This window comes from Artemia sp. Qi Xiang Cuo, chromosome 1 (genome assembly GCF_049724085.1).
Source record: "Artemia sp. Qi Xiang Cuo chromosome 1, ASM4972408v1, whole genome shotgun sequence".
NCBI lineage: Eukaryota > Metazoa > Arthropoda > Branchiopoda > Anostraca > Artemiidae > Artemia > Artemia sp. Qi Xiang Cuo.
Genome location: NC_142794.1, coordinates 42,851,029 through 42,877,489, shown reverse-complemented (window position 1 = coordinate 42,877,489; position 26,461 = coordinate 42,851,029). Strand labels below are relative to the sequence as shown.

At 34.3% G+C, this 26,461-nt stretch overlaps 2 protein-coding genes across 3 annotated transcripts in view; both read left to right on the top strand.

Moving 5' to 3' along the window:
• Positions 1–26,461, top strand: part of LOC148956338 (zinc finger and BTB domain-containing protein 35-like) — a 57,079-nt gene extending 30,618 nt beyond the window's left edge. The window contains exon 6 of one of the 2 annotated variants that reach the window (XM_089105136.1): positions 26,064–26,461. The gene's annotated coding sequence lies outside the window, so the exon portion shown is untranslated. Of the gene's footprint in view, positions 1–19,105; positions 19,229–26,063 lie in introns of those variants that run through there. The other variant, XM_089105198.1, reaches the window with a different exon arrangement.
• Positions 100–26,417, top strand: LOC148956339 (uncharacterized). The gene is made up of 4 exons (XM_089090422.1): positions 100–160; positions 19,178–19,380; positions 21,681–22,004; positions 26,064–26,417. The coding sequence occupies exons 1-4, from the start codon at positions 100–102 to the stop codon at positions 26,415–26,417; spliced, it is 942 nt and encodes a 313-aa protein (XP_088946548.1).

Here is a 26,461-nt window from a genome sequence, read left to right as displayed (position 1 = left end):
ACCCCCCCAAAACGTCAAGTGATATTAATAAAACTCCCACCATCAGATCCAAATTATCAGATGATCATACTGTAGAGGTTTCAAGCTCCTATATACAAAATGTACAATTGCAAGAAACCCGACCAATGGACGTTATTTTCAAATAATGGAATTGGCAAATGTAACTGGTATCCCCTCCAGAAAATCCGTCCACGGGAAATTCCCCCTCCCTGCGGAAAATTTCTCCGGAAAATATATATATATATATATATATATATATATATATATATAGGTCGTATACAGAGTGAGGGGTTTGGGGGTTTGAACCCCTCCCCCCCCCCCCAAAAAAAAAAATGTTTGTCTGACTCGCAAAAACGTAACAAAAATGGATATAAACAAATTTTTTATTTGTTCTTTGAGTTTTTTTATTAGGCTTCTCCGTTTCTGTTCAGTGAACTTTCAGTGCTTGCAGGATGGAACTATTGAGCATAAAAACCTGTCTAAGCTATTTTTATTGCCTAATTACTATTAGTAATTTTTTTAATTAATAGAAAAGCACTGATCAGTATTTACTTATTCATTAGTTCCCTTTCTAATTGTGGATATATTTCCATAATTCCCCTTTATTCTATCCAATAAGGCGAAGATAATTTCGGCGGAAGGTCTAATTTAGCTTGGAAATATCGTTACAGGTTATGTAGGGTAGTAGAATTTAATCCGACAGGCCTACTGGTGACATGATTTTGTACCCATACAGTACAGTACAGTATTTTAAAATAGCTTAAAAATACAAGTATACTACATTTGAGAGTCAATCACTTTCCAGCGGAAGGTAATTTTCCACGAGGATAATTCGCCTTTAGGGAGGAAGTTTCATGTGAAGATTTTACATGGGAGGAATTTACCAAAATTCAGATATGGAGTTGGTTTTATTTGTCACAATATCCCCCTCACCTGTCGCCCGTCACAATGTCTCATGTCACGGGTGCACAACTTAGGTCTAATTTAGCTTGGAAATATCGTTACAGGTTATGTAGGATAGTAGAATTTAATCTGATAGGCTTACTGGTGACATGATTTTGCGGTTTTTACTCTCCCCCATACAGTGTTTTAAAATAGCTTAAAAATACAAGTATACTACAGTCGAGAGTCAATCAAAATCGACCAAGGCTAGATGGTATTAGTGACTTTCCCATTTGACACTAGTTACAGGTTCTATTCTCAAATTTTTCACGTGTTCTCGGGTTTGTTCTATAAACACCACTCAATGTAACTTGTCAAGAGAAAAACATCGAATTTATAGCATCTGAGGGGTTTATTTTTGTTTTTGAACCGGAATTGAACGTGTTAATTCTGAAACAGGCTTTTTAAGGCTTTTTTTTTAGTGCTGGGAGTACCAATAAAAGCAGCTTTTAACAACAGAAATGGTTCCTCTTTTGTAATTTCATTCGGAAACAGGCCCGACCGATATGGATCGTTGGGGCCCGATACCGATATATCGGTATCGTACCTATACGATACCGATATAACTTGCCGATAAATTTCCCTCCGTAAAAAAACTTTACGTAAAGCAAGGCCTGGAATTTTAAGCTGATCAGCGGAAAAAAGTCTGAATATTGCGCATTAAGAATCAATATAACCACGTTACTGTTCTAAAATTTATTGTCCTCATTAAGGTCCCCTTGGTCCAGTTTCCTTAACCTGCATGCCTCATGCCAATTAGGGAAAACAATGTTTGGCCCATTCTGAGATTTCACGAATCGATACGGCCTATTCTCTTCAAAATATTTTTTTCCCTCTTATGTTCGTCTTAAGTCGCTAGTCAATTGTAGACCAAGCATATTTGGGTCTGATTTGGGTGTTACAAATCAATATAACGGTTTTTTCTTTTGTCTTCATTGGGGTCGCCTTATCTCTGTCTACATGCCTTAAGTCTAAACTGATCTGAGAAAACAAAATTTTTTGCTGGATCTTCAGGTGTCACATCTCAAAAAATTCAATCTTAAAAATGTTTTTTTTTTTTTTCATTGAGCTCTACCTGGTTCTGTCCACTTGCTCTGTAAGTTATAAGCCTACCAAAAAGAAAAAAAAATCAGGCTCGTTTGGGGGTATCGCCAGCCAAATCAAATGAGAGACAAGCCCCATTTTTGTTAGTCCCAAATCTTTTAAGGCTTTTGGTCTGGTTAAGCCATTTTTTAATCTGGATAACTTGTTTCTTTCAAATTACCTCTGTCCAAATTAAAATTTGAAGTCCACTTGGTCCGCCAACCAACTGGATCCCCCAATCCGTCTATGAGACAATGCAGATAGGCTATTTTGATAACCTGGGTACGCATGGTCTCTATCTATTTATATTGCTAGTTCATCCATAGTAGGTTCTAGTCCAACAACGGTTCATAGCGCTAACATTTTTTAAATAGATAGGAGACCACATCTTTAGAACCTTTCCCTCTGTCCACTCCCTCAAGTCAATATACCCCCCTCACCCCTGCATTGCTCCCTAAAAATTCCAACTTGATCCCTAAGGGCGTTCCCAAGATATTTTAGATGCATTATCATTATGATCACCTGCCAATACATGGGTCTATTTATTTGTCTCGCTATTTAACTATGATTAGATTATAGGTCCGATAGAGTCTTATAGTACAAAAACGTTTATCTCAAGTTTTTGATCGGATATCTTGAGTGTTACAGAGGAACCGAGTATCAAAAAAAGGCGAGGAAGGGGGTTGATTATTATTCAATCACTTTCAATTATTAGATAGACTTTTCAAACGAATGAGCCCCCTCTGAAATTTCTTGGCCTTTCTCTTAGGCAAAGATCGCTGCCTGTGAAATCAAATTTTGAAATATTACTATGGTTGTCGACAGCTCTAAAAAAAAAAAAAAAAAAAAAAAAAAAAAATACTTAGCTCACCAAGCAGGTGTTGGTTAGCAAACCTCTTATCACCAGAGGAAAAAGTTACGAGGGTAAGCTGACCTTGAGTCGATTGGTGGATTCCAATGCTATAAGCCAAGGTGGGACAGACAATTGCCGAGAATGTCTGCCCAAAACCCGCAAAACTGGGAAACCTTCATTCTGTCGAATGCAAAATTATAGCCTTTGGCTTTCGCCAAAGAAAAGTGAATAGCTTGCATCATGACAAAAGGACAAGTTAATAAGCTCTCTATAATTTTGAAAGATTTTCAAACAGTTCATGACAAAAAACAATAAGTAAAGAGTGACTCGTGCTAATAGTAACCTAAATTCCAAAATAAAGATTTGTAGTAACGATTTATACATCGAATGAACTAACATCTTACGGTGATCTAAAAGTGTAAAATTTGTCATTAAATTCGTGTAAAAACCGTCCTACACATTTAAACATATATTTAAATCAAAACCTTGTTTTTAGACTTTTGGGTTTTATTGACAATGGTTGCTCTTCACTTATATGTCGCTACTACAAACAGTTTCATCCAAGGCCCCTTTAAACTTGAGAGAGGCTAAAATTATTATTTTTTATTGAAATGTATTAATTTTAAAGTTGTTCATCAAAAGCTATCAGCACATTAAAAAGGACGCAAAAAGGACGTAGTGGAAATTGGAAAAGGACCTAATGAAAATTCTGCAATGAAAACAACATGTATGAGAGCCCTAAAGCAACTATCGACAAATTTTTACTTTTTCAGGGAAGGATGGCCACGCCAGTGACCATCCATAGTTCTGTAGTCCTAGATTATTCAAATAATGTTCATTCGAATGGGTATTTCAAGACCTGGCGTCCATTTTGAGTTACAAAAGAAATCACGCCACATTCTGGTTGGAACTATTTAGTCTCCCAGGCCCAGAGTGAGTAGGCCTACTGGCGTGCAAAATATTGTTCGATCCTAAATATAAATACAATCCATAAAAATGAACCTTTATTTTAGACAATTTCTCAATAAAACTTACGCCTTTAGAGTGTGGTATATTTGCACATCACCCGATCAATGAATTCCCTTGTGAGAAAATGGTATTTAAGCCCCCAAATGCCCATCTTTTCAACTTTTTATGAGAGAAGCTTCAGATGGATTGACTAAATATCCAGATGAATACAGAAAATATTGTATTGAATAGCAGGTAATTGATCTAATAAAAGCTTAATTTCTATACCAGCAGTTGATCTACTTCGATAAATATTCGATTCATGCTTTGAAACATCAAAACAAATAAAGGATATACTGTTTTAAAATCATTGTAACTTACAATTATTCCACTGTCAACATTTTAATGTTTATAATCTAACTGTAATAATGGCTGGTAATCGTTAGAATAATCTTCATTAGCATCGCTGAAAATACATTTAAAATTTTTTTGTGGATATTTATATCCATTTACTCCCACTTCAATTCTATTAGTGTTCATATGATCAAATACCATGATGTTATATGCATAACTACTATTTTTTTCCGATTTCTGTAACACAGCAACAATTTTAGTTCTATTATAGTGTCTATTGACTACCCTCAATATTAGTTCTTAATTCAGTTTTATTATCACTTTTATAGATATTTCTTGCTCCCCATCTCAATACCAGTAAGCTGCCCTTTCCTAACCCAGCTTTTAAATGTTCCACCTGCTTTGTTAATCCAGATTGTAATTGAGTTGCTATTGGTAACTGAAATGTAATACTGGTAACATATCATGATAAATGTATTACATCTACTTTAAAATTTTGAGCTCCAGATTTTATAATCATACTTGAAAATCATTTCTTTTTAATATAGTTTGATGTGTAACGCCTTGAAAAACACGATTAATATCTTGACAAAATCCAAATAATCTTATTAATGGTAAATATATATTAACCACGTGACTTTCTTTTGTTTTATTCAATCTTTTAAATAAACCAATATTAAAAGTATCGTTTTGTTTTGTTGTAATTGTTCCACCACCTGCTGCAACAGGTGTAAAAGTACTTTCAAACTCGTTTAAGATTTGATTTCAACAGTTGAGAATTCTTTTCAAATGAGTACTTGTGAAACCAGCTTCTGTAATAGAGTTCTATTAAACAAGTCAGACATGATTGCGTACAGGCTTCTGACGCGTTTTCTGACACATTTCTTTCATCAAATGAAAGAAATGTGGGAAGAAAGCCAAATGTTATTTCATACAATCTCCCATTTGTTTGGTATTGTTTTATGAATATTTTATTTTCTCTTATCTGTATCGCAACATTCTTAAAAAAATTGCCGGCTACTAAGCTTGGGGTTCCGCGTTCAAGCGCTTTAACCAGTTGCGCCACGGATACTTGTCTAGAGTTATATATTAATGGGATGGTGATAAGAAAATTATGGTTTAGAAAATCTATCTAATAAAACCATCACCTAATAAACGGAGAATCTTTTAAGAGAACTTAAAATCGAACATAAATTCAATCGAACCGTTAAAAAAGAAGACTTGGATCAAGGAATTGAATATGAAATTATTAAACATGAAATTGTTGATATGTTTGCACCCAAGCGTTTTGATTCTATAGTTGCTGATTTTGAAAAGAAATTTTAAAAATGAGATAAAGATATGATTTTAAAACCTATAGAAAGAAAAGGGAAAGATAATAACAATTATTTAGGTATTGATATTAAGATAGTAGACCAATATCATACTGTCTTTTAAATATTAAATTTTACCAGTAGTTTATAAAATATAGTAGTATATAATATAAAGTATCGAATATAAGTAAAATATGTATCAAATTCTTATTTCACAAGACCTTTTTTGATGTTAAAAGTTATGAGGGAAATTGTTGATATGTTGCAGATTTTCATTGAAATGGCGTAAAATTCGATCGAAAAGGGGTTAAATTTAATTTATTTGATGAGTGGTCCCGTTCCTGTATTTACTATGCTACATTGGGCGTAGGGAGGGGGGGCAGCTGCCCCCCCCCCCCTAGACCCTCAAATTTACATTAGATATGGCTGAAAAAGCAGATGGTTTGGAAAAAGCAGTTGATAAAAGTCCATCACACTATCGACTGCCCCCCCAAGACAATATGCTGCCTAATGCTGCCTACGCCCATGTATGCTACTACTGCCTTCTTTTTTCAGTTTTGGGTGCTATTAGCTCAAGACACTCCTTAATTACGGTTCGCTACTATTAAACGTTTAACATATAAAAATTTAAATAAAACCCAATATTCCCATCTAAACGTTGACAAAAACAAATTTCCTAGTAACACTTCCTTCTTTCTCGGGAATTCCTTGACATCCGTTGCCTATGACACTCCATTCTCCCACCTCTCCACTTTTGTGATGGTTAGCATATGAATGTAATTTTTTACGCTACAAAGAATGTTTAACAGTAAGAGGAGAGCTGTCGCTCCACACAGGGCCGTATACAGGATTTTTGTTGGGGAGGGGGTACAATTTTTTTGAAGCACATATATTGTAATAAATTGCAACTTGGCCGTTTCTAGAGCAAAATTATAGTTTTTACCGAAAAATGGGACAAAATGGCACTTTGCTGTTATGCAATCACTTTGTTCACGTAAAAATGGCACTTGAGCATTTATTTCTGTTTGAAAGAGTCTTCCCCCGATTTTTTTACTAATAGTTGGATACGGTATCCTCCGGGAAAATACAGAAATAAACATCAACTAACCCCCCGCTCACGCCCCCGATTTCCCCCAACGCATACTATCAAAATTTTGAGATAGCCATTTTTTTCAACCCACTTGAAAGTTAGCAATTAGATCTTTGAAGATTACAATCCCCCCCACAGCCCTCAGGGAAATCGTTTTAAGTTATGCCCCTGTTTTTTTTTTACTAATAGTTGGATACGGTATCCTCTGGGAAAAATACAGAAATAAACATCAACTAACCCCCCTCTCACGCCCACGATTTCCCCAAACACATCCTATCAAAATTTTAAGATAGCCATTTTTTTCAGCCCACTTGAAAGTTGTACATTAGGTCTTTGACAATTTCAACCCCCCCCCCCACAGCCCTCAGGCTAAGGGTTGTAAGTTATTCCATGGGGGTATTGAAGGTTCTTATAGGAAGCGTTGTTGTAAAAACTTCAAAAAGGGCTCATTCGAATGGAAATTGAAAGGGATAGTGCCCTTTTTAATACTCTGAAATGATTCTAGGTCAACTAACCCCCCTCTCACACGCAACATTACCCAAAACATATTTAATCAAAATTTTGAGATGGCCATTTTGTTTAACCTAGTTTAAAGTTATGGAAATTATGTCCTTGAGGATGACAACCCCTCCCACAACCCTCAGAGCAAGGGTTGTAAGTTATGCCCTGGGGGCATATAAGGTTTTTATTATTGGGAATTGAGAGGGCTAGTGCCTTTATTAATAGTCAAAAGCGATTGAAAAGTGAATGCCCCCCCCCCCATAACCATCATTTCCCCAAACACTTCCGATCAACATATTGATATAGCAATTTTGTTGATATAGCAATCTGAGTAGGGTTCTACACCCTATGCTTTATAAAAGACAGAATATAATTTGTATATTACCGAAAAAATCTTTAAAATGTTTTCACTTTTATAACTTTAAGAAATCAAAAATTAATTAAGATTTTAAGGAATAAATATCAGAATTATGTATATTAAACTGACAATGCACATTTTTTTCAGTAAAGTACAAATTATGTTCTTGCTTTGAGAAAGCATAGGATTTGGAACCCTACACATATTAATTTCTGCTCGTTTTTAGTTTGACATCTTTTAATTTCTGTTTTTTTTTGGGTTTCATTTATTTATTAAGATTGATTTGTCGTAGTTGTATGCTTGGTAGATTATTAGATTCTATTTTTGTTCATTTTTGGTTTAATTGAGTTCTTTACTTTTTTTTTTGAAAACTTTATTTTGTGCAAAAAGTTTTTTTGATTAGTTAAACAAAAAAAACAAGTTCTTTTAACTGAAAGTAAGGAGCGATATTAAAACTTAAAACGAACAGAAATTATTCTGTATATGAAATGGGCTGTCCACTCCTCAACGCCGCGCTCGTTACGCTAAATTTTGACTCTGCCTCACAAATTAATTTTTGAAAAAAATAAAAAACTTTAGCGTAAAGAGCGACGCGCGGAGGCGGGGACAGCCTCTTTCATATACGGAACAATGTCTGTCCATTTTAAGTTTTAATGTCGCTCCTTACTTTCAGTTAAAAAAACTTGTATTTTTTATTTAATCAAAACTAATGTTGAAAGTAATTTTGGGATACGGATATACAACGGATGTATTTGCAGAGGGGACCACCAGCTAAGTCATTGAGGGGGGGGGAGGTGGAGTAAGGGGGCAGTTGGCCCCCAATAATTTGAGGAAAAAAATTATTAAGTAGCTTTAAAACTGTTGTTTATTTTAAGTGTCAAATTTGCTCTTTACTCTGAGCAGAATTTTTTGTTTAATTAATCCATGATGTTAACATAAGGAAAACGAGAAAAATAGGGGTCCATTGCACTTCATGATATGGTCCAGTCTCCACATTAATATTTTTCCATATATACTGCCTTTGAAACCTCATCATCAAGCAGAAATGTAAGCCTAGTTAATGGCAAAATTGAAAAATGTTCTTTGCTTCCTGTTTTGCGAGATTTGCTCAGGCCAAATTTTTCCCTGACTTTTAAGGTGCTTTCACTTCCTAAAATCTATCAGTTCAAGATTAGATTCCCTTGTCTTAAAACATCCAAAGTGGAAGTGAATACACCATCTGCATCTGCAAATAGGACATCTACATCTGCAAATAGGGCAGAAGCGGAATCACTGAAGAATAAGAAGGTAGATATACAGTGAATATAATTTCCTGAATGAAAAAGAAATCATTGAAAAAGAAAATAAGGCTTATTGCTCTTTATAATGATATCGTACTATGACTAGATAGGTCAAATCGGTTTTAGTTTGGTCATGGAATTTGGTAGAGGGGGAATCGCTCCAGGAATCAAATTTTTTTTGATTTTTATTTCTAGTATTTAATTAAAATTCCAATTTTCTTATTTGTCACTGAAATGCCTAATAAGTGCTGATAACGTCCTATTCCTTGCGTTTTGGGTTCACATACTAACCCACAAATGTAGGACTGCCTCTGTGTACAATACTGTGTGACTTCTCTCTATTTTTGCTTTTCTAAATATTTCTTTCAACCAGTTCAAGAAAAAAGAATTGAAATATATGTGCTAAGAATTATGACTAAAATTAGTCGCATTTGACACTATGCCAGTGCTACTTATGGGATAATTATCCCTGCCTCAGCATGCTGTACAAAATGTCTGCTGAGAACAGAATGAAGTGAGTTGAAAAAAAATAAGTATATTTTTCTTACAATTTGGAAATTTTGTGTGCACGTAAAAGCGGCGCCAAACCATTTTAATTTTCTATTTTTATAAGTTGTATCATACAATGCTAGGAGACCGAGCTGTGCTTGTAAAGGGAATTAAAGACATAAAAACGATATTCAGTGTAACCCCCGTCGGAAATGTATACCCTGATTTACACAAGAAAAACTTTTGCGTAATTTTATAGACATTCTTTTTTTTTAAGAAACATACAAAAGGGAAGGTAATTTTCAAACTATAGGAGTGAATTTTCCTTTGTAATTGGCATCCCTGGTAATTTTTAATTAACTTAAGGTTTCTGCAACAATGATGTCAAGAATTGTTCAGAGTTTCTGGATATTCTTTGTCAAACAATGCCCAACAGATAAGTTAATGATTCTAACTTTAACTTTTTTGAATATTTTCAAATTTGTAATATGGTCGCTATTTAAATGTAGGGAATATGTCATTATATAATGTTGCACAATCTTTGGTAATACTTTGACTTATCCAGTATCTTTACTTAGACAGTGCTAGTAGAATGGCCCCTATTGATCCGAACATGACCACGTGGTCATGTCAGCATTTTTAATACTGACGGGGCTCCATATATGGGCATGGAATCCCTAGGGAGAATGATTGCGTAATCGGTCAATGACCTGTTTTTCCAAGGTCGATTTATTTGGTGTTTCTATTTGTAATAATTCCGGAACGAAGGTTGCACATGCGCATTGAATTCTAACGGGAACAATGTTATTGATCTAGGACTCGAGGGGGAACTGAATTTCCGAGAACTTGATTGCGTAATCGATCGTGAATGTTATGATCCAGAAATAGTATTTGTTGTTAGTGCTCTCGCCAAATGTTATGAGTTTCCCGGAAACAGTTAGATCACGTGTTTCCTTCTCAGCCAATCAGCGAGTCGGTTACATCCCCCTTCTCAACCAATCAGAGGGCTTGTTTACATAGTAGCGGCGGAGGGAATATAAGGAAAGGATTTTTGCTATAGTTTTATTAGTCTGTGAATAGAATTCACTAAGTTTTTAGTTAGCAGTGTAATAACATGAGTGAACAAGTTGAGTTAGAAGTATCCTTTATTGCAACAGTTCTATTTGTAAAGGACATTTTCATGATTTTGAGTATTCACATGAACCTACTGAATGTTTAGATAGCTTAGAGGCAGAGACAGATGAGAAGAATCTGGAGGAAACGAGAAGAAAAATTATATGTGACATGGAGAGAAATTTATATCGATTGCAAGTAAGCTCAGATAAAAGAAGGATTGATATGATAGAAAAGGAGGATCTATAGAAGAGACTGGTAAAAGAAGGCTTTCTCTATAGCGTAAAAGACAGCAGTGAAAACCCAAGGAAAAATGTGTATAGTTCAAGATATAACTCGGATTATTATGATGATTATGCTCCAAGAGAAGATAGAAAGCGGCCCTTTAAGAGACACCATAAGAGGTCATTCTACGAAAAGGATTCTAAACAACGGACACCATGGTGGAAGTATTCTCATATACCATTTTACGATAAATCCCATTTTTGATATGCTTGAAAAGTTTTATACCATAATCATACAATAAATTTGTTTCTGCTATTTTTATTTTCTCGTACTAGATATGTATAGAATAAGGATACCAGCAGAGCCTTCTGTACATGAATAGTTGAGTTTCATTAAATCACTCCATAGAGTAGGCCTACTATCAGTGCACAGCCAAGTTTTTATCAATGTTATAAAAAAAATCTTTCTTCTATATATTTTTATTCAACTGTCAAATCAATATATAATACTTTTTAAATATATGACCTCATCATCGTCCACTAACTCGTCCTCAATGGTAATTTCTTCAATTTGAGGTGACGGTATTGTAAGTAGTTGAATGCTATCGTCATCATCATTGTATGTTTCGATATTACTCAGAGTGGGCATATTAACATATAGACGATCATCATCTTCGACACACAGTCTCCCCGAGGGTCCCCTCCTCACCAAATCATCTGATGTATACGATAGGCCAGATGATGTATAATGCACTTCTACAACGTCGTCGTCATTATCTGAACTAACAATCTCAGATTTACACAAAAGAAGCTCCTCACTTTCTGTGAGCTCCCACTCGGTCCATACATCCTAAAAAGGTCGAGAACACTATGGCCAAAAGCTCTGTGGAAAGGTATAGTCTTCATGAATATACTGAGGAGTGTTCTATAAATGTAATAAACAGGGTTACTTATTATTTTTCATTTTATCTATAATTTTGTATGTCTAAAATTCATCAATTAGCCAGATGTGGGTTTTTGTTTATTATTTTTTACATACGGAGCGAGATTTAATGTCATTGATAGAAGCCTGTATGAGATTTAATGTCTGTGATAAAACCAAGAAAAAAACCTTTCCAAGAACTATGTTTTTCAATGAAAAGTAAAGAGCTACGACATTAAATCAAAGAGAGCAGAAATAAAGTTGAATAATTGCTTAAACGTAAATTTTCTGTAAACATACTTCTAATTAATCACTTCTAAAAAGGTAAGTATAGACCGCTCATCCTCTATGGTGGGGGAGCATACACAGATATGTCCTTCTCGGTCGACTAGGTGCTGTAGTGAGTTGTTTTTAATAGGAGTACATTATTTTGAAGATTTAAATGAATCAGATTAGTTAAACAAAGCTTATAAATAAAAATTCTATTAACAGTTAATTTTGTACCGACTACATAAATATTTAAGACCAAGTGTACCATGATGCACCATTGTGGTCTGAGAAATTCAAAAACTCAGAAACTCAATACATAGTTTTCGATAATTTCAAGTCGATTACTATCTAACAATTTTATTTCTACAACACTTAGACCTTCCTTAGGTTGACGTGCTGTTTTACACCACAAAATGGTAGAAAATCCCGCTTTACTTGAGTACATTATACGTTTTGCCTCTTACAATTTGCCCCATTAGCTTGATATGTTATCTCGTGAGAAAAAAAAACTATCAAATAAACACGCAGACTAAACTTGATGAAACTTATATATTTGAAATCAGCATTTAAAGCTGATTCTTTGATGTATCTATTGGTATCAAAATTCAGTTTTCTAGAGTTTCGGATACCATTGAGCTGGCTCGCTCCTTACTTACACTTCGTTACCACGAAATGTTTTATTAATTAAAAACCTTTCCACAAAATAAGTTTTTCAAAGAAAAGTAAAGAGCTACTACATTAAATCAAAGATGAGCAGAAATAAAGTTAAATAATTGTTCAAACGTAAACTTATGTCCAATGCCATACTATTTAAAGTGACAAAAACTCTTTCCCACAAGAGGACAATTTTCAAATAAAAGTAAAGATATACTAGATCCAAGATATTATGAAATAATAGAGAATAATTCTTCAAACGTAAACTTATGTTCATCTATAAAATTATTAGAGTGATAAAAAACGTTTTCACACAATAGGACACTTTTTGAGCAAAAATAAAGAGCTACCAGACAAAACCATAGATATGATGAACTAATAACGAATAATTGTTCAAACTTAAATTTTTCTGTATTACGGGAATAGTTTATTTTCGAACCATTATATCTACCAAAGGTTCAATACCTGAGTTAAACTAAGAGGTTTCAATTTCAGGAAAAAATTACATTTTGACAACATTTGACAATTTATCAAATTTAAAGTTTTGTTTAGTTTCAAAATGTTTTCTGTCACTCATCATCTTTTAATCATTCACAAAAAATACTAAAGAAAACCACTTCCCACGGTTTATTGATTTTAAATTATTAAGAAGGCTATTATTTCATTGAAATATACATTTTTCATTTTTTAATTTTCATGCTTTTTATAAGTATTTTGTCCTTTTGGTGTAAATTGCAGCTGAAGGCTTATCGTAAAATCACTGTTTCAAGTTTTTTCATAATTAAAGGATACGAATTAGAACCATGGGAACGTAATTTCGTCGTATTTTCCTTATTTTCGTTGGAAAAAAACACTGAAAAATCATATTAAGAGCTATATTTTTGAGTCTTTCACTGAAAATTCCTTTTTCATACCAAGTCCTGACCCCCCTAATTAAAGGATATGAATTAGAACCATGGGAACGTAATTTCATCGTATTTTACATTTCCCAAAGGAGGAACACTTTTCGAGTAAAAGTAAAGAGCTACTTTCGTACCAAGTCCTGACCCCCCTAATTAAAGGATATGAATTAGAACCATGGGAACATAATTTCATCGTATTTTGCATTTCCCACAAGAGGAACACTTTTCAAGTAAAAGTAAAGAGCTACCAGACTAAACCAAAGATATGATGAAATAATAACGAATAATTGTTCAAACTTAAATTTTTTTAATATCTCTGAGACAAACTTTTAAAGTGTTGAAAAATAGTGAAAAAGAAAAGACTAAAAAACAATGGAAAAAATAGATTGGTAGGAAAAAATGCATACATTTGCATAATACTTCTGGGATTGGGTGCCCGAAGGACCAGGTAGTGCATGTTGGAGGGTGAACGGACTAGTGGCCTTACATTCTTGTATAAATTGGGCTGCGACTTGTACAGGCAGCGTTGGTCTTGAATAGTCGATATGAAGGTTGGATTGGCCAGTGTATTTGGGGGCTTCGGCCAGCGACCATACTGTACAACTGTTGCCTTCACAGGGGGTGCATTATTGGCCCTCGCTTTCTTAGTGGGTGGCGGTGACAGACATTCTTCATAATTGGCCTTAAAAAGAAGAGAAAAAAGTTAGTATTGAAATAATTTGCCCCTTTTCACAGAAGGAAAGTTATTAAACATAAATATATATATATATATATATATATATATATATATATATATATATATATATATATATATATATATATATATATATTGCGAAAACACATAAAAGTTAGAAAAAATGCAAAATATTCCTTTATTACCTCTGCAAAACGGCTAAAAATGAAGAATTCATACACATTTTCAACTAGCTAAGGGTAAGTGTTTTAAATATGAGCCATTCTGTTGCGAAAACACACAAAAGTTAGAAAAAATACAAAATCGTCCTTTATTACCTCTGCAAAATGACTAAAAATTAAGAATTAATACACATTTTCAACTAGCTAAGGGTAAGTATTTTAAATATGAACCATTCTATTGCGAAAACACACAAAAGTTAGCAAAAATACAAAATGTTCCTTTATTACCTCGGCAAAACGGCTAAAAATGAAGAATTCATACACATTTTCAACTAGCTAAGAGTGAGTGTTTTAAATATGAGCCATTCTGTTGCAAAAACACACAAAAGTTAGAAAAAATACAAAATATTCCTTTATTACCTCTGCAATACGGGTAAAAATTAAGAATTCATACACATTTTCAACTAGCTAAGGGTAAGTGTTTTAAATATGAGCCATTCTGTTGCGAAAACACACAAAAATTATAAAAAATGCAAAATATTCCTTTATTACCTCTGTAATACGGGTTCAAATTAAGAATTCATACAGATTTTCAAGTAGCTAAGGGTAAGTGTTTTAAATATGAGCCATTCTATTGCGAAAACACACAAAACTTAGAAAAAATGCAAAATATTCCTTTATTACCTCTACAATACGGCTAAAAATGAATAATTCATACACATTTTCAACTAGCGACGGGTAATAGATTAATAAAATAGACATTCTGAGGCTAACTCACAAAACAGTTACAAAAAAAACCAAATAAATGATTATGACCTCTGCAATACAGCTAAAAATGAAGAATTCATACACATTTTCAACTAGATAAGGGTAAGTGTTTTAAATATGAGCCATTCTGTTGCGAAAACACACAAAAGTTAGAAAAAATACAAAATATTCCTTTATTACCTGTGCAATACGGCTAAAAATGAAGAATTCATACACATTTTCAACTAGCTAAGGGTAAGTGTTTTAAATATGATCCATTCTGTTGCGAAAACACACAAAAGTTAGAAAAAATACAAAATATTCCTTTATTACCTCTGCAAAATGGCTAAAAATGAAGAATTCATACACATTTTCAACTAGCTAAGGGTAAGTGTTTTAAATATGAGCCATTCTGTTGCGAAAACACACAAAAGTTAGAAAAAATACAACCTGACCCCCTAATTGAAGGATTTGAATTAGAACCATGGGAAACGTAATTTCATTGTATTTTGCATTTCCCACAAGAGGACACTTTTTGAGTAAAAGTAAAAAGCTACCAGACTAAACCAAAGATATGATGAAATAATAACGAATAATTGTTCAAACTTAAATTTTCTGTATTACGGGGATAGTTTATTTTCGAACCATTATATCTACCAGAGGTTCAATACATAAGTTAAACTAAGAGGTTTCAATTTCAGGAAAAAATTACATTTTGACAACATTTGACAATTTACCAAATTTAAAGTTTTGTTTAGTTTCAAAATGTTTTCTGTCACTCATCATCTTTTAATCATTCACAAAAAATACTAAAGAAAACCACTTCCCGCGGTTTATTGATTTTAAATTATTAAGAAGGCTATTATTTCATTGAAATATACATTTTACATTTTTAATTTTCATGCTTTTGATAAGTATCTTGTCCTTTTGGTGTAAATTGCAGCTGAAGGCTTATCGCAAAATCACTGTTTCAAGTTTTTTCATAATTAAAGGATACGAATTAGAACCATGGGAACGTAATTTCATCATATTTTGCTTATTTTCGTTGGAAAACACACTGAAAAGACGTATTATTGAACTCACATTAAACATTGCCGGGCTTGCATTTGAAGAACCTTCCATTATTTTCTATCTTGTCCTCTATTTCAGCATATACTGACTTTTAAAGCTTTTCAAAGCTCTTAAATATACTAACCTAACGGCTATTTATTTACGAAATTGTGCAAACTGTTGATTTAGAACAATAATTACCTTTCTATATGTCAATTAACACTCACTAGAATTGCCACTTTACACTTGCGGAGAATGGTTTCAAAACAATACTTCTTACATCGCATAGACTAAATTTGTCAAACGAGACATCTTCAATGCAGATTAATTACTTGTTACGTTCGATTTTGCTTTGGACATAGTAGGGCATCAATGGGAATTGAGAATTTCTGTAAAACTCAAAGATTGATCAGACAAAAAGTTAGGTGTATGGATAGGCTAGATTAGATTATGTTAGGTTAGGTTAATTTAGGGTAGACTAGCTTAGCCTAAGTACGAGAAAGAAAAGTTCTTAGGTGTGGAGCTCCCCCACTGCCTCAACCATCGCTCTTGAAATCCCTTGAATTAGGTTAGAGACAGACAAAAAGTTAGGTGTATGGTTAGGTTAGGTTAGATTATGCTAGGTTAGGTTAATTTAGGTTAGACTAGCTTAGCCTACGTAGCCCCCCCCCTCCCCCACCGCCTCAACCATCTCTCTTGAAATCACTTGAATTAGGTTAGAGACAGACAAAAAGTTAGGTGTATGGTTAGGTTAGGTTAGATTATGTTAGCTTAGGTTAATTAACGGCAGCCTCTTCTGTTAAGGTTTTTTATTTTGGGGGGGGGGCTCCCGCCCCCTCAACAAAAATTTATGTGTATGGTTAGGTTAGGTTAGATTATGTTAGGTTAGGTTAATTAACGGCAGCCTCTTTTTTTAAGGTTTTTTATTTTGGGGGGGGGGGCTCCCGCCCCCCTCAACAAAAAGTTAAGTGTATGGTTAGGTTAGGTTATGTTAGGTTAGGTTAATTAGGTTAGACTAGCTTAGCCTACGTACGCCCCCCCCCACCCCTGGGGGGCCACGGGGACTGAAAGCCTACCACGGGTGGGACCCCCACCACCAAGGTTAGGTTACCTAACATTTCAAGGTGACCCCCCCCAACCCTGGGGCCACGGGACCGAAAGCCTGACACGGGTAGGACCCTCACCACCAAGGTCAGGTTAGGTTAGATTAGGTTAAGTTACCTAACATTTCTAGGTTAACTTACATCAGGTTAAGTGGCCTGCCACTTAACCTGATGTAAGTTAACCTAGAAATGTTAGGTAACTTGTCAAATGTTGTCAAAATGTAATTTTTTCCTGAAATTGAAACCTCTTAGTTTAACTCAGGTATTGAACCTTTGGTAGATATAATGGTTCGAAAATAAACTATTCCCGTAATACAGAAAATTTAAGTTTGAACAATTATTCGTTATTATTTCATCATATCTTTGGTTTAGTCTGGTAGCTCTTTACTTTTACTCGAAAAGTGTCCTCTTGTGGGAAATGCAAAATACAATGAAATTACGTTTCCCATGGTTCTAATTCATATCCTTCAATTAGGGGGTCAGGTTGTATTTTTTCTAACTTTTGTGTGTTTTCGCAACAGAATGGCTCATATTTAAAACACTTACCCTTAGCTAGTTGAAAATGTGTATGAATTCTTCATTTTTAGCCGTTTTGCAGAGGTAATAAAGGAATATTTTGTATTTTTTCTAACTTTTGTGTGTTTTCGCAAAAGAATGGCTCATATTTAAAACACTTACCCTTAGCTAGTTGAAAATGTGTATGAATTCTTCGTTTTTAGCCGTATTGCAGAGGTAATAAAGGAACATTTTGTATTTTTTCTAACTTTTGTGTGTTTTCGCAATATAATGGCTCATATTTAAAACATTTACCCTTTAGCTAGTTGAAAATGTGTATGAATTCTTCATTTTTAGCAGTATTGAAGAGGTAATAAAGGAACATTTTGCATTTTTTCTAACTTTTGTGTGTTTTCGCAACAGAATCGCTCATATTTAAAACTCACCCTTAGCTAGTTGAAAATGTGTATGAATTCTTCATTTTTAGCCGTTTTGCAGATTTAATAAAGGAATATTTGTATTTTTTCTAACTTTTGTGTGTTTTTGCAACAGAATGACTCATATTTAAAACACCCACCTTTAACTAAATGGAAATGTGTATGAATCCTTCATTTTTAGCCGTATTGCAGAGGCAATAAAGGAACATTTTGCATTTTTTCTAACTTTTGTGTGTTTATGCAATAGAATGGCTCATATTTAAAACATTTACCCTTAGCTAGTTGAAAATGTGTAAGAATTCTTCATTTTTAGCCGTATGCAGAGGTAATAAAGGAACATTTTGGCATTTTTTCTAACTTTTGTGTGTTGTCTCAACAGAATGGCTCATATTTAAAACACTCACCCTTAGATAGTTGTAAATGTTTATGAATTCTTCATTTTTACCAGTATTGCAGAGGTAATAAAGGAACATTTTGCATTTTTTCTAACTTTTGTGTGTTTACGCAATAGAATGGCTCATATTTAAAACATTTACCCTTAGCTAGTTGAAAAAGTGTATTAAATATTCATTTTTATCCCTATTTCAGATGTAATAAAGGAAAATATTGTATTTTTTCTAACTTTTGTGTGTTTTCGCAACAGAATGGCTCATATTTAAAACACTTACCCTTAGCTAGTTGAAAATGTGTATGAATTCTTCATTTTTAGCCGTATTGCAGAGGTAATAAAGGAACATTTTGCATTTTTTCTAACTTTTGTGTGTTTTCGCAATAGAATGGCTCATATTTAAAACATTTACCCTTAGCTAGTTGAAAATGTGTATGAATTCTTTATTTTTAGCCGTAATGCAGAGGTAATAAAGGAACATTTTGTATTTTTTCTAACTTTCATGTGTTTTCGCAATATATATATATATATATATATATATATATATATATATATATATATATATATATATATATATATATATATATATATATATATATATATATATATATATATATATATATATATATATATATATATATATATATATATATATATATATTTATGTTTAATAACTTTCCTTCTGTGAAAAGGGCAAATTATTTCAATACTAACTTTTTTCTCTTCTTTTTAAGGCCAATTATGAAGAATGTCTGTCGCCGCCACCCACTAAGAAAGCGAGGGCCAATAATGCGCCCCCTGTGAAGGCAACAGTTGTACAATATGGTCGCTGGCCGAAGCCCCCCAATACACTGGCCAATCCAACCTTCATATCGACTATTCAAGACCGACGCTGCCTGTACAAGCCGCAGTCCAATTTGTACAAGAATGTAACGCCACCGGTCCCTCCACCCTCCAACATTCACTACCTGGTCCTTCAGGCACCCAAGCCCAGACGGATTATGCAAATGTAAGCATTTTTTCCTACCAATCTATTTCTTCCAATGTTTTTAGTCTTTTCTTTTTCACTATTTTTCAACACTGTAAAAGTTTGTCTCAGAGATATTTAAAAAATTTAAGTTTAAACAATTGTTCGTTATTATTTCATCATATCTTTGGTTTAGTCTGGTAGCTCTTTACTTTTACTCGAAAAGTGTTCCTCTTGTGGGAAATGCAAAATACGATGAAATTATGTTCCCATGGTTCTAATTCATATCCTTTAATTAGGGGTTCAGGACTTGGTACGAAAGTAGCTCTTTACTTTTACTCGAAAAGTGTTCCTCTTGTGGGAAATGTAAAATACGATGAGATTACGTTCCCATGGTTCTAATTCATATCCTTTAATTAGGGGGGTCAGGACTTGGTACGAAAAAGGAATTTTCAGTGAAAGACTCATAAATATAGCTCTTAATATGGTTTTTCAGTGTTTTTTCCAACGAAAATAAGCAAAATACGACGAAATTACGTTCCCATGGTTCTAATTCGTATCCTTTAATTATGAAAAAACTTGAAACAGTGATTTTACGATAAGCCTTCAGCTGCAATTTAAAACCAAAAGGACAAGATACTTATCAAAAGCATGAAAATTAAAAAATGTAAAATGTATATTTCAATGAAATAATAGCCTTCTTAATAATTTAAAATCAATAAACCGTGGGAAGTGGTTTTTTTTAGTATTGTTTGTGAATGATTAAAAGATGATGAGTGACAGAAAACATTTTGAAACTAAACGAAACTTTAAATTTGGTAAATTTTAAAATGTTGTCAAAATGTAATTTTTTCCTGAAATTGAAACCTCTTAGTTTAACTCAGGTATTGAACCTTTTGTAGATATAATGGTTCAAAAATAAACTATCCCCGTAATACAGAAAATTTAAGTTTGAACAATTATTCGTTATTAGTTCATCATATTTATGGTTTTGTCTGGTAGCTCTTTATTTTTACTCAAAAAGTGTCCTCTTGTGGGAAAAAGTTTTTTATCACTCTAATAAGTTTATCGATAAACATAATTTTACGTTTGAACAATTATTCGTTATTATTTCATCATATCTTTGGTTTAGTAGCTCTTTACTTTTAGTTGAAAAGTGTCCTCTTGTGGGAAAGAGTTTTTGTCACTTTAACTAGTATGGCATTGGACATAAGTTTACGTTTGAACAATTATTTAACTTTATTTCTGCTCATCTTTGATTTAATGTAGTAGCTCTTTACTTTTCTTTGAAAAACTTATTCTGTGGAAAGTTTTTTAATTAATAAAACATTTCGTGGTAACGAAGTGTAAGTAAGGAGCGAGCCAGCTCAATGGTATCCGAAACTCTAGAAAACGGAATTTTGATAGCAATAGATACATCAAAGAATCAGCTTTAAATGCAGATTTCAAATATATAAGTTTCATCAAGTTTAGTCTGCGTGTTTATTTGATAGTTTTTTTCTCTCGAGATAACATATCAGGCTAATGGGGCAAATTGTAAGAGGCAAAACGTATAATGTACTCAAGTAAAGCAGGATTTTCTACCATTTTGTGGTGTAAAACAGCACTTCAACTTAAGGAAGGTCTAAGTGTTGTAGAAATAAAATTCTTAGATAGTAATCGACTAGAAATTATCGAAAACTATGTATTGAGTTTCTGAGTTTTTGAATTTCTCAGACCACAATGGTGCATCATGGTACACTTGTCTTAAATATTTATGTAGTCGGTACAAAATTAACTGTTAATAGAATTTTTATTTATAAGCTTTGTTTAACTAATCTGATTCATTTAAATCTTCAAAATAATGTACTCCTATTAAAAACAACTCACTACAGCACCTAGTCGACCGAGAAGGACACATCTGTGTATGCTCCCCCACCATAGAGGATGAGCGGTCTATACTTACCTTTTTAGGAGTGATTAATTAGAAGTATGTTTACAGAAAATTTACGTTTAAGAAATTATTCAACTTTATTTCTGCTCTCTTTGATTTAATGTCGTAGCTCTTTACTTTTCATTGAAAAACATAGTTCTTGGAAAGGTTTTTTTCCTGGTTTTATCACAGACATTAAATCTCATACAGGCTTCTATCAATGACATTAAATCTCGCTCCGTATGTAAAAAATAATAAAAAAAAAACCCACATCTGGCTAATTGATGAATTTTAGACATACAAAATTATAGATAAAATGAAAAATAATAAGTAACCCTGTTTATTACATTTATAGAACACCCCTCAGTATATTCATGAAGACTATACCTTTCCACAGAGCTTTTGACCATAGTGTTCTCGACCATTTTAGGATGTATGGACCGAGTGGGAGCTCACAGAAAGTGAGGAGCTTCTTTTGTGTAAATCTGAGATTGTTAGTTCAGATAATGACGACGACGTGGTAGAAGTTCATTATACATCATCTGGACTATCGTATACATCAGATGATTTGGTGAGGAGGGGACCCTCAGGGAGACTGTGTGTCGAAGATGATGATCGTCTATATGTTAATATGCCCACTCTGAGTAATATCGAAACATACAATGATGATGACGATAGCATTCAACTACTTACAATAGCGTCACCTCAAATTGAAGAAATTACCATTGAGGACGAGTTAGTGGAGGATGATGAGGTCATATATTTAAAAAGTATTATATATTGATTTGACAGTTGAATAAAAATATATAGAAGAATGATTTTTTTATAACATTGATAAAAAAACTTGGCTGTGGACTGATAGTAGGCCTACTCTTTGGAGTGATTTAATGAAACTGAACTATTCATGTACAGAAGTCTCTGCTGGTATCCTTTTTCTATACATATCTAGTACGAGAAAATAAAAATAGCAGAAACAAATTTATTGTATGATTATGGTATAAAACTTTTCAAGCATATCAAAAATGGGATTTGTCGTAAAATGGTATATGAGAACACTTCCACCATGGTTTCCGTTGTTTAAAATCCTTTTCGTAGAATGACCTCTTATGGTGTCTCTTAAAGGGCCACTTTTTCTCTTCTCTTGGAGCATAATCATCCTAATAATCCGAGTTATATCTTGCACTATACACATTTTTCCTTGGGTTTTCACTGCTGTCTTTTACACTATAGAGAAAGCCCTCTTTTACCAGTCTCTTCTTTTGATCCTCCTTTTCTATCATATCAATCCTTCTTTTATCTGAGCTTACTTGCAATCGATATAAATTTCTCTCCATGTCACATATAACTTTTCTTCTCGTTTCCTCCAGATTCTTCTCATCTGTCTCTGCCTCTAAGCTATCTAAACATTCAGTAGGTTCATGTGAATACTCAAAATCATGAAAATGTCCTTTACAAATAGAACTGTTGCAATAAAAGGATATTTCTAACTCAACTTGTTCACTCATGTTATTACACTGCTAACTAAAAACTTAGTGAATTCTATTCACAGACTAATAGAACTATAGAAAAAATCCCTTCCTTATATTCCCTCCGCCGCTACTATGTAAACAAGCCCTCTGATTGGCTGAGAAGGGGGATGTATCCGACTCGCTGATTGGCTGAGAAGGAAACACGTGATCTAACTGTTTCCGGGAAACTCATAACACTTGGCGAGAGCAACAACAACAAATACTATTTCTGGATCATAACATTCACGATCGATTACGCAATAAAATTCTCGGAAATTCACTTCCCCCTCGAGTCCTAGATCAATAACATTGTTCCCGTTAGAATTCAATGCGCATGTGCAACCTTCTTTCCGGAGTTATTACACATAGAAACATCATATAAATCGACCTTGGAAAAACAGGTCATTGACCGATTACGCAATCATTCTCCCTAGGGCTTCCATGCCCATATATTGTGCCCCGTCAGTATTAAAAATGCTGACATGACCACGTGGTCATGTTCGGATCAATAGGGGCCATTCTACTAGTGCTATTGCGCTGCCCATGATTTTTGTTCTGGCTTTGTGTGGCCCGCAGATATCAATGCTATTTATTAATTAATTAAAAAAACTTTTCCCACAAAATAAGTTTTTCAAAGAAAAGTAAAGAACTCCAATAAACAAAAAATGAGCAAAAATAAAACCAAATAATCTACCAAGCGTGAAACTACCACAAATCAGCATCGATAAATAAATGAAACACAAAACGTACAGAAATTACAATAAATAACCGAGTCAAACTCAAAACGAGCAGAAATTAACATAAGTTGGGCGCAAAACCCCTATGCCTTCCCAAGGCCAGAACAAAATTTGCACTTAACTGAAAAATACAAATGAATGTGCTTTGTCAGTTTAGTATACATATACTAATATTTAGTAATCAAAATGTTAATATTATTTGATTTATTAAAGTTATAAAAGTAAACATTTATATTTTTTTCAGTAAAGTGCAAATTTTGTTCTGGTCTTGGGAAGGCATAGGGGTTTTGCGCCCAACTTATGTTAATTTCTGCTCGTTTTGAGTTTGACACGGTTATTTATTGTAATTTCTGTACGTTTTGGGTTGGCACTAGCCCTTTGAATTTCCAATAAATGAGCTTTTCTGAAGTTTCTAGGACAACGCCTTCTTTAAAAACCTTATATGCCCCCATGGCATAACTTAAAACCCTTGCCCTGAGGGGTGTAGAGGAGTGTCCTCCTCAAAAACACATTTTCAATCTGGAAATCAACTAAACTGAACAAAATGGTTGTCTCAAAATTTTGATTGGATTTGTTTGGGGAAACAATGGGCGTAGGGGGAGGAGGGGTTAGTTGCCCTCCAATCACTTTTGACTATTAGAAAGGGCACTAGCTCTTTGAATTTCCAATCGAATGAGCATTTTTTGAAGTTTCTACGACAACGCCTTCTATAAAAACCTTTTATGCCCCCAGGGCATAACTTAAAACCCTTGCCCTGAGGGTTGTTGGAGTGTCCTCCTCAAAACATATTTTCTATATGGATTTCAACTACGCTGAACAAAATGGCCATCTCAAAATTTTGATAGGATGAGTTTGGGGGAATAATGGGCGTGGGGGGGGGGCTAGTTGCCCTCCAATCACTTTTGACTATTAAAAAGGGTACTAGCCCTTTGAATTTCGAATTGAATGAGCCTGTTTTGAAGTTTCTACGACAACGCCTTCTATAAAAACCTTATATGCCCCCAGGGCATAACTTAAAACCCTTGCCCTGAGGGTTGTGGTGGAGTGTCCTCCTGAAAAATATTTTTTTCTATTTGTAAATCACCTCCACTGAAAAAATTGCCTATCACAAAATTTGAATGAATTATGTTTGGGGGACGTAGGGGTGTGGGTGACGGAAAGTTGCCCCTCAACCAATTTCTACTATTAAAAAGGACACTAGTCACTCCAATTTTCAATTTAATGAGCCCTTTTTAAAGTTTCTAAGACAACTCCTTCAATACGACGTGCCCTGGTATGGAGAAAAAAAAACACATTGTGCCCACATCGTTCTTTACTTAGGCAGCGCGCTAGCGCTAGCGCGCTAGCGCTATCATAGGCAGCGCTAGCGCGCTGCCTATGATATAAATTGTAAAACCCACAAACAAATCACTTTAATAAAAAATTATAAATAATGTTTCAAAAGATAACATGTACTAAAGGTTTAGTATAAGAAATTAAATCTTACAGATTCTAAATCCATTCGAAACTGCGAGCAATCGAGTACCGCGGTGCATGGGGCCAGTAGAATAGAGCTTGGCTCAAATGTGAGATTGAACATCCTGTGCTTGGCGAGGGGGAAGTGGAGGGGGAGTATGTACTGCAGCATTAGTGGTGAATCTGGCTGGAAAAAGCAGGTGCTATACAACATTCACCTTCACCTAACTGAAAGCTTGTTTGTGTTATACTGCTGTTGCCTGTAGCAACTCATTGCTGACAATTTTAGTAAAAGCCAAGCACCAGAACTTATTTTTATGATTGCTTGACGTGTGTTTATTGTTTATGATGTATTACGTAATGTTTTTAAATTCACCAAGTAGCGTCTTTGTTAAATAGTTATTTTTCTTCACTACCGCTTGAATAGCGCCCGCTTCAATAGCACCTCCTTTTGCCCCCCCCCCCCCAGTAAAAATACTTTAGCGGCGCCCCCGGTCCCCCCCCCCATTCCGATCCTTCATTCTTTCCTCAAAAAGTGTCGGCACTCATTTGAAATTTGGTAGGAGGTTACCTACAGTCAAGGAGACATTAACTAAGAAATTTTAGACTGACCATTGAACTTTCGAGCCCAGTTGGTAGCAGGCTTTAAATATTCATTGTTTGGTGATCTCTCCTCTAGCATGAACAATGACTTGTAAGTGTGAATCAAAAGACTTGTTCCTCCTCAGATACTAGGGGTTTCATACCTATGCTGACTGGTAAAGCATTACCTTGTGTGCATGTTGCATTTATAACACTGAATGGTTGTCAGAGATTAGAGAAAGTGAGTTTTAAGAATACCTTGTATTTTGTGACTGTCTTTAAGGAACTTGTTATCATTTGTATTTTTGTTCTTTTTTTAGAATTTTTTTCTTGAGATATACCATTTAAAAGTTTTGAGGGGTTAGTAGCTAAGGTATTAAATGGACGGTGAAATGTTGCTCTCGCAATATTTCCGTTAGTAAAGCCGACCAAGGGATGCTGCAACACTTTGCCTTGTGCTAGCATCGAGAATCTAGTTTAAGATCTCACATTTACTCTATAGCTACTCAAGTATTTACTCATATTTTTCAGACAAATATCCCAGGACTATCACCATACGACTCAATTATAGAGGAGTTTTGCATTGAATTCAAGCGTATTTTTGGGGAATTTGATCATCACAGACAATTGGGCGGGTTGAAAGCTATGGGTGAAGCTCTGCGACGAGGTATGGTTCTTGTCCTAAGCTTTTGGGTAGACCATGACTCTAATATGCTGTGGCTTGACTCAAACTACCCAGTTGGTGCTGATCCTAGCCAGCCTGGTGTTTCGCGTGGACCGTGTCCTACAGATTCAGGTGTTCCACAAGATCTTGAAGCCCAATATCCAAACGCTGCTGTGAGATATAGTAATATCAGATTCAGTGTCATTGGTTCTACTGCTTGAATGCATCAATTTGCAATTTTTCATATACTCTTTTTTCTGGAATA

Excerpts from the sequence above, each read along its gene's own strand:
- LOC148956339 (XM_089090422.1), top strand. The coding sequence starts at position 100 with ATGTACAATTGCAAGAAACCCGACCAATGGACGTTATTTTCAAATAAT. Across the intron at positions 161-19,177 it reads AAATAATGGAATTGGCAAAT|GCAACAGTTGTACAATATGG; the intron begins GTAACTGGTATC and ends CCCCCTGTGAAG. Across the intron at positions 19,381-21,680 it reads CCCAGACGGATTATGCAAAT|GATGTATGGACCGAGTGGGA; the intron begins GTAAGCATTTTT and ends CGACCATTTTAG.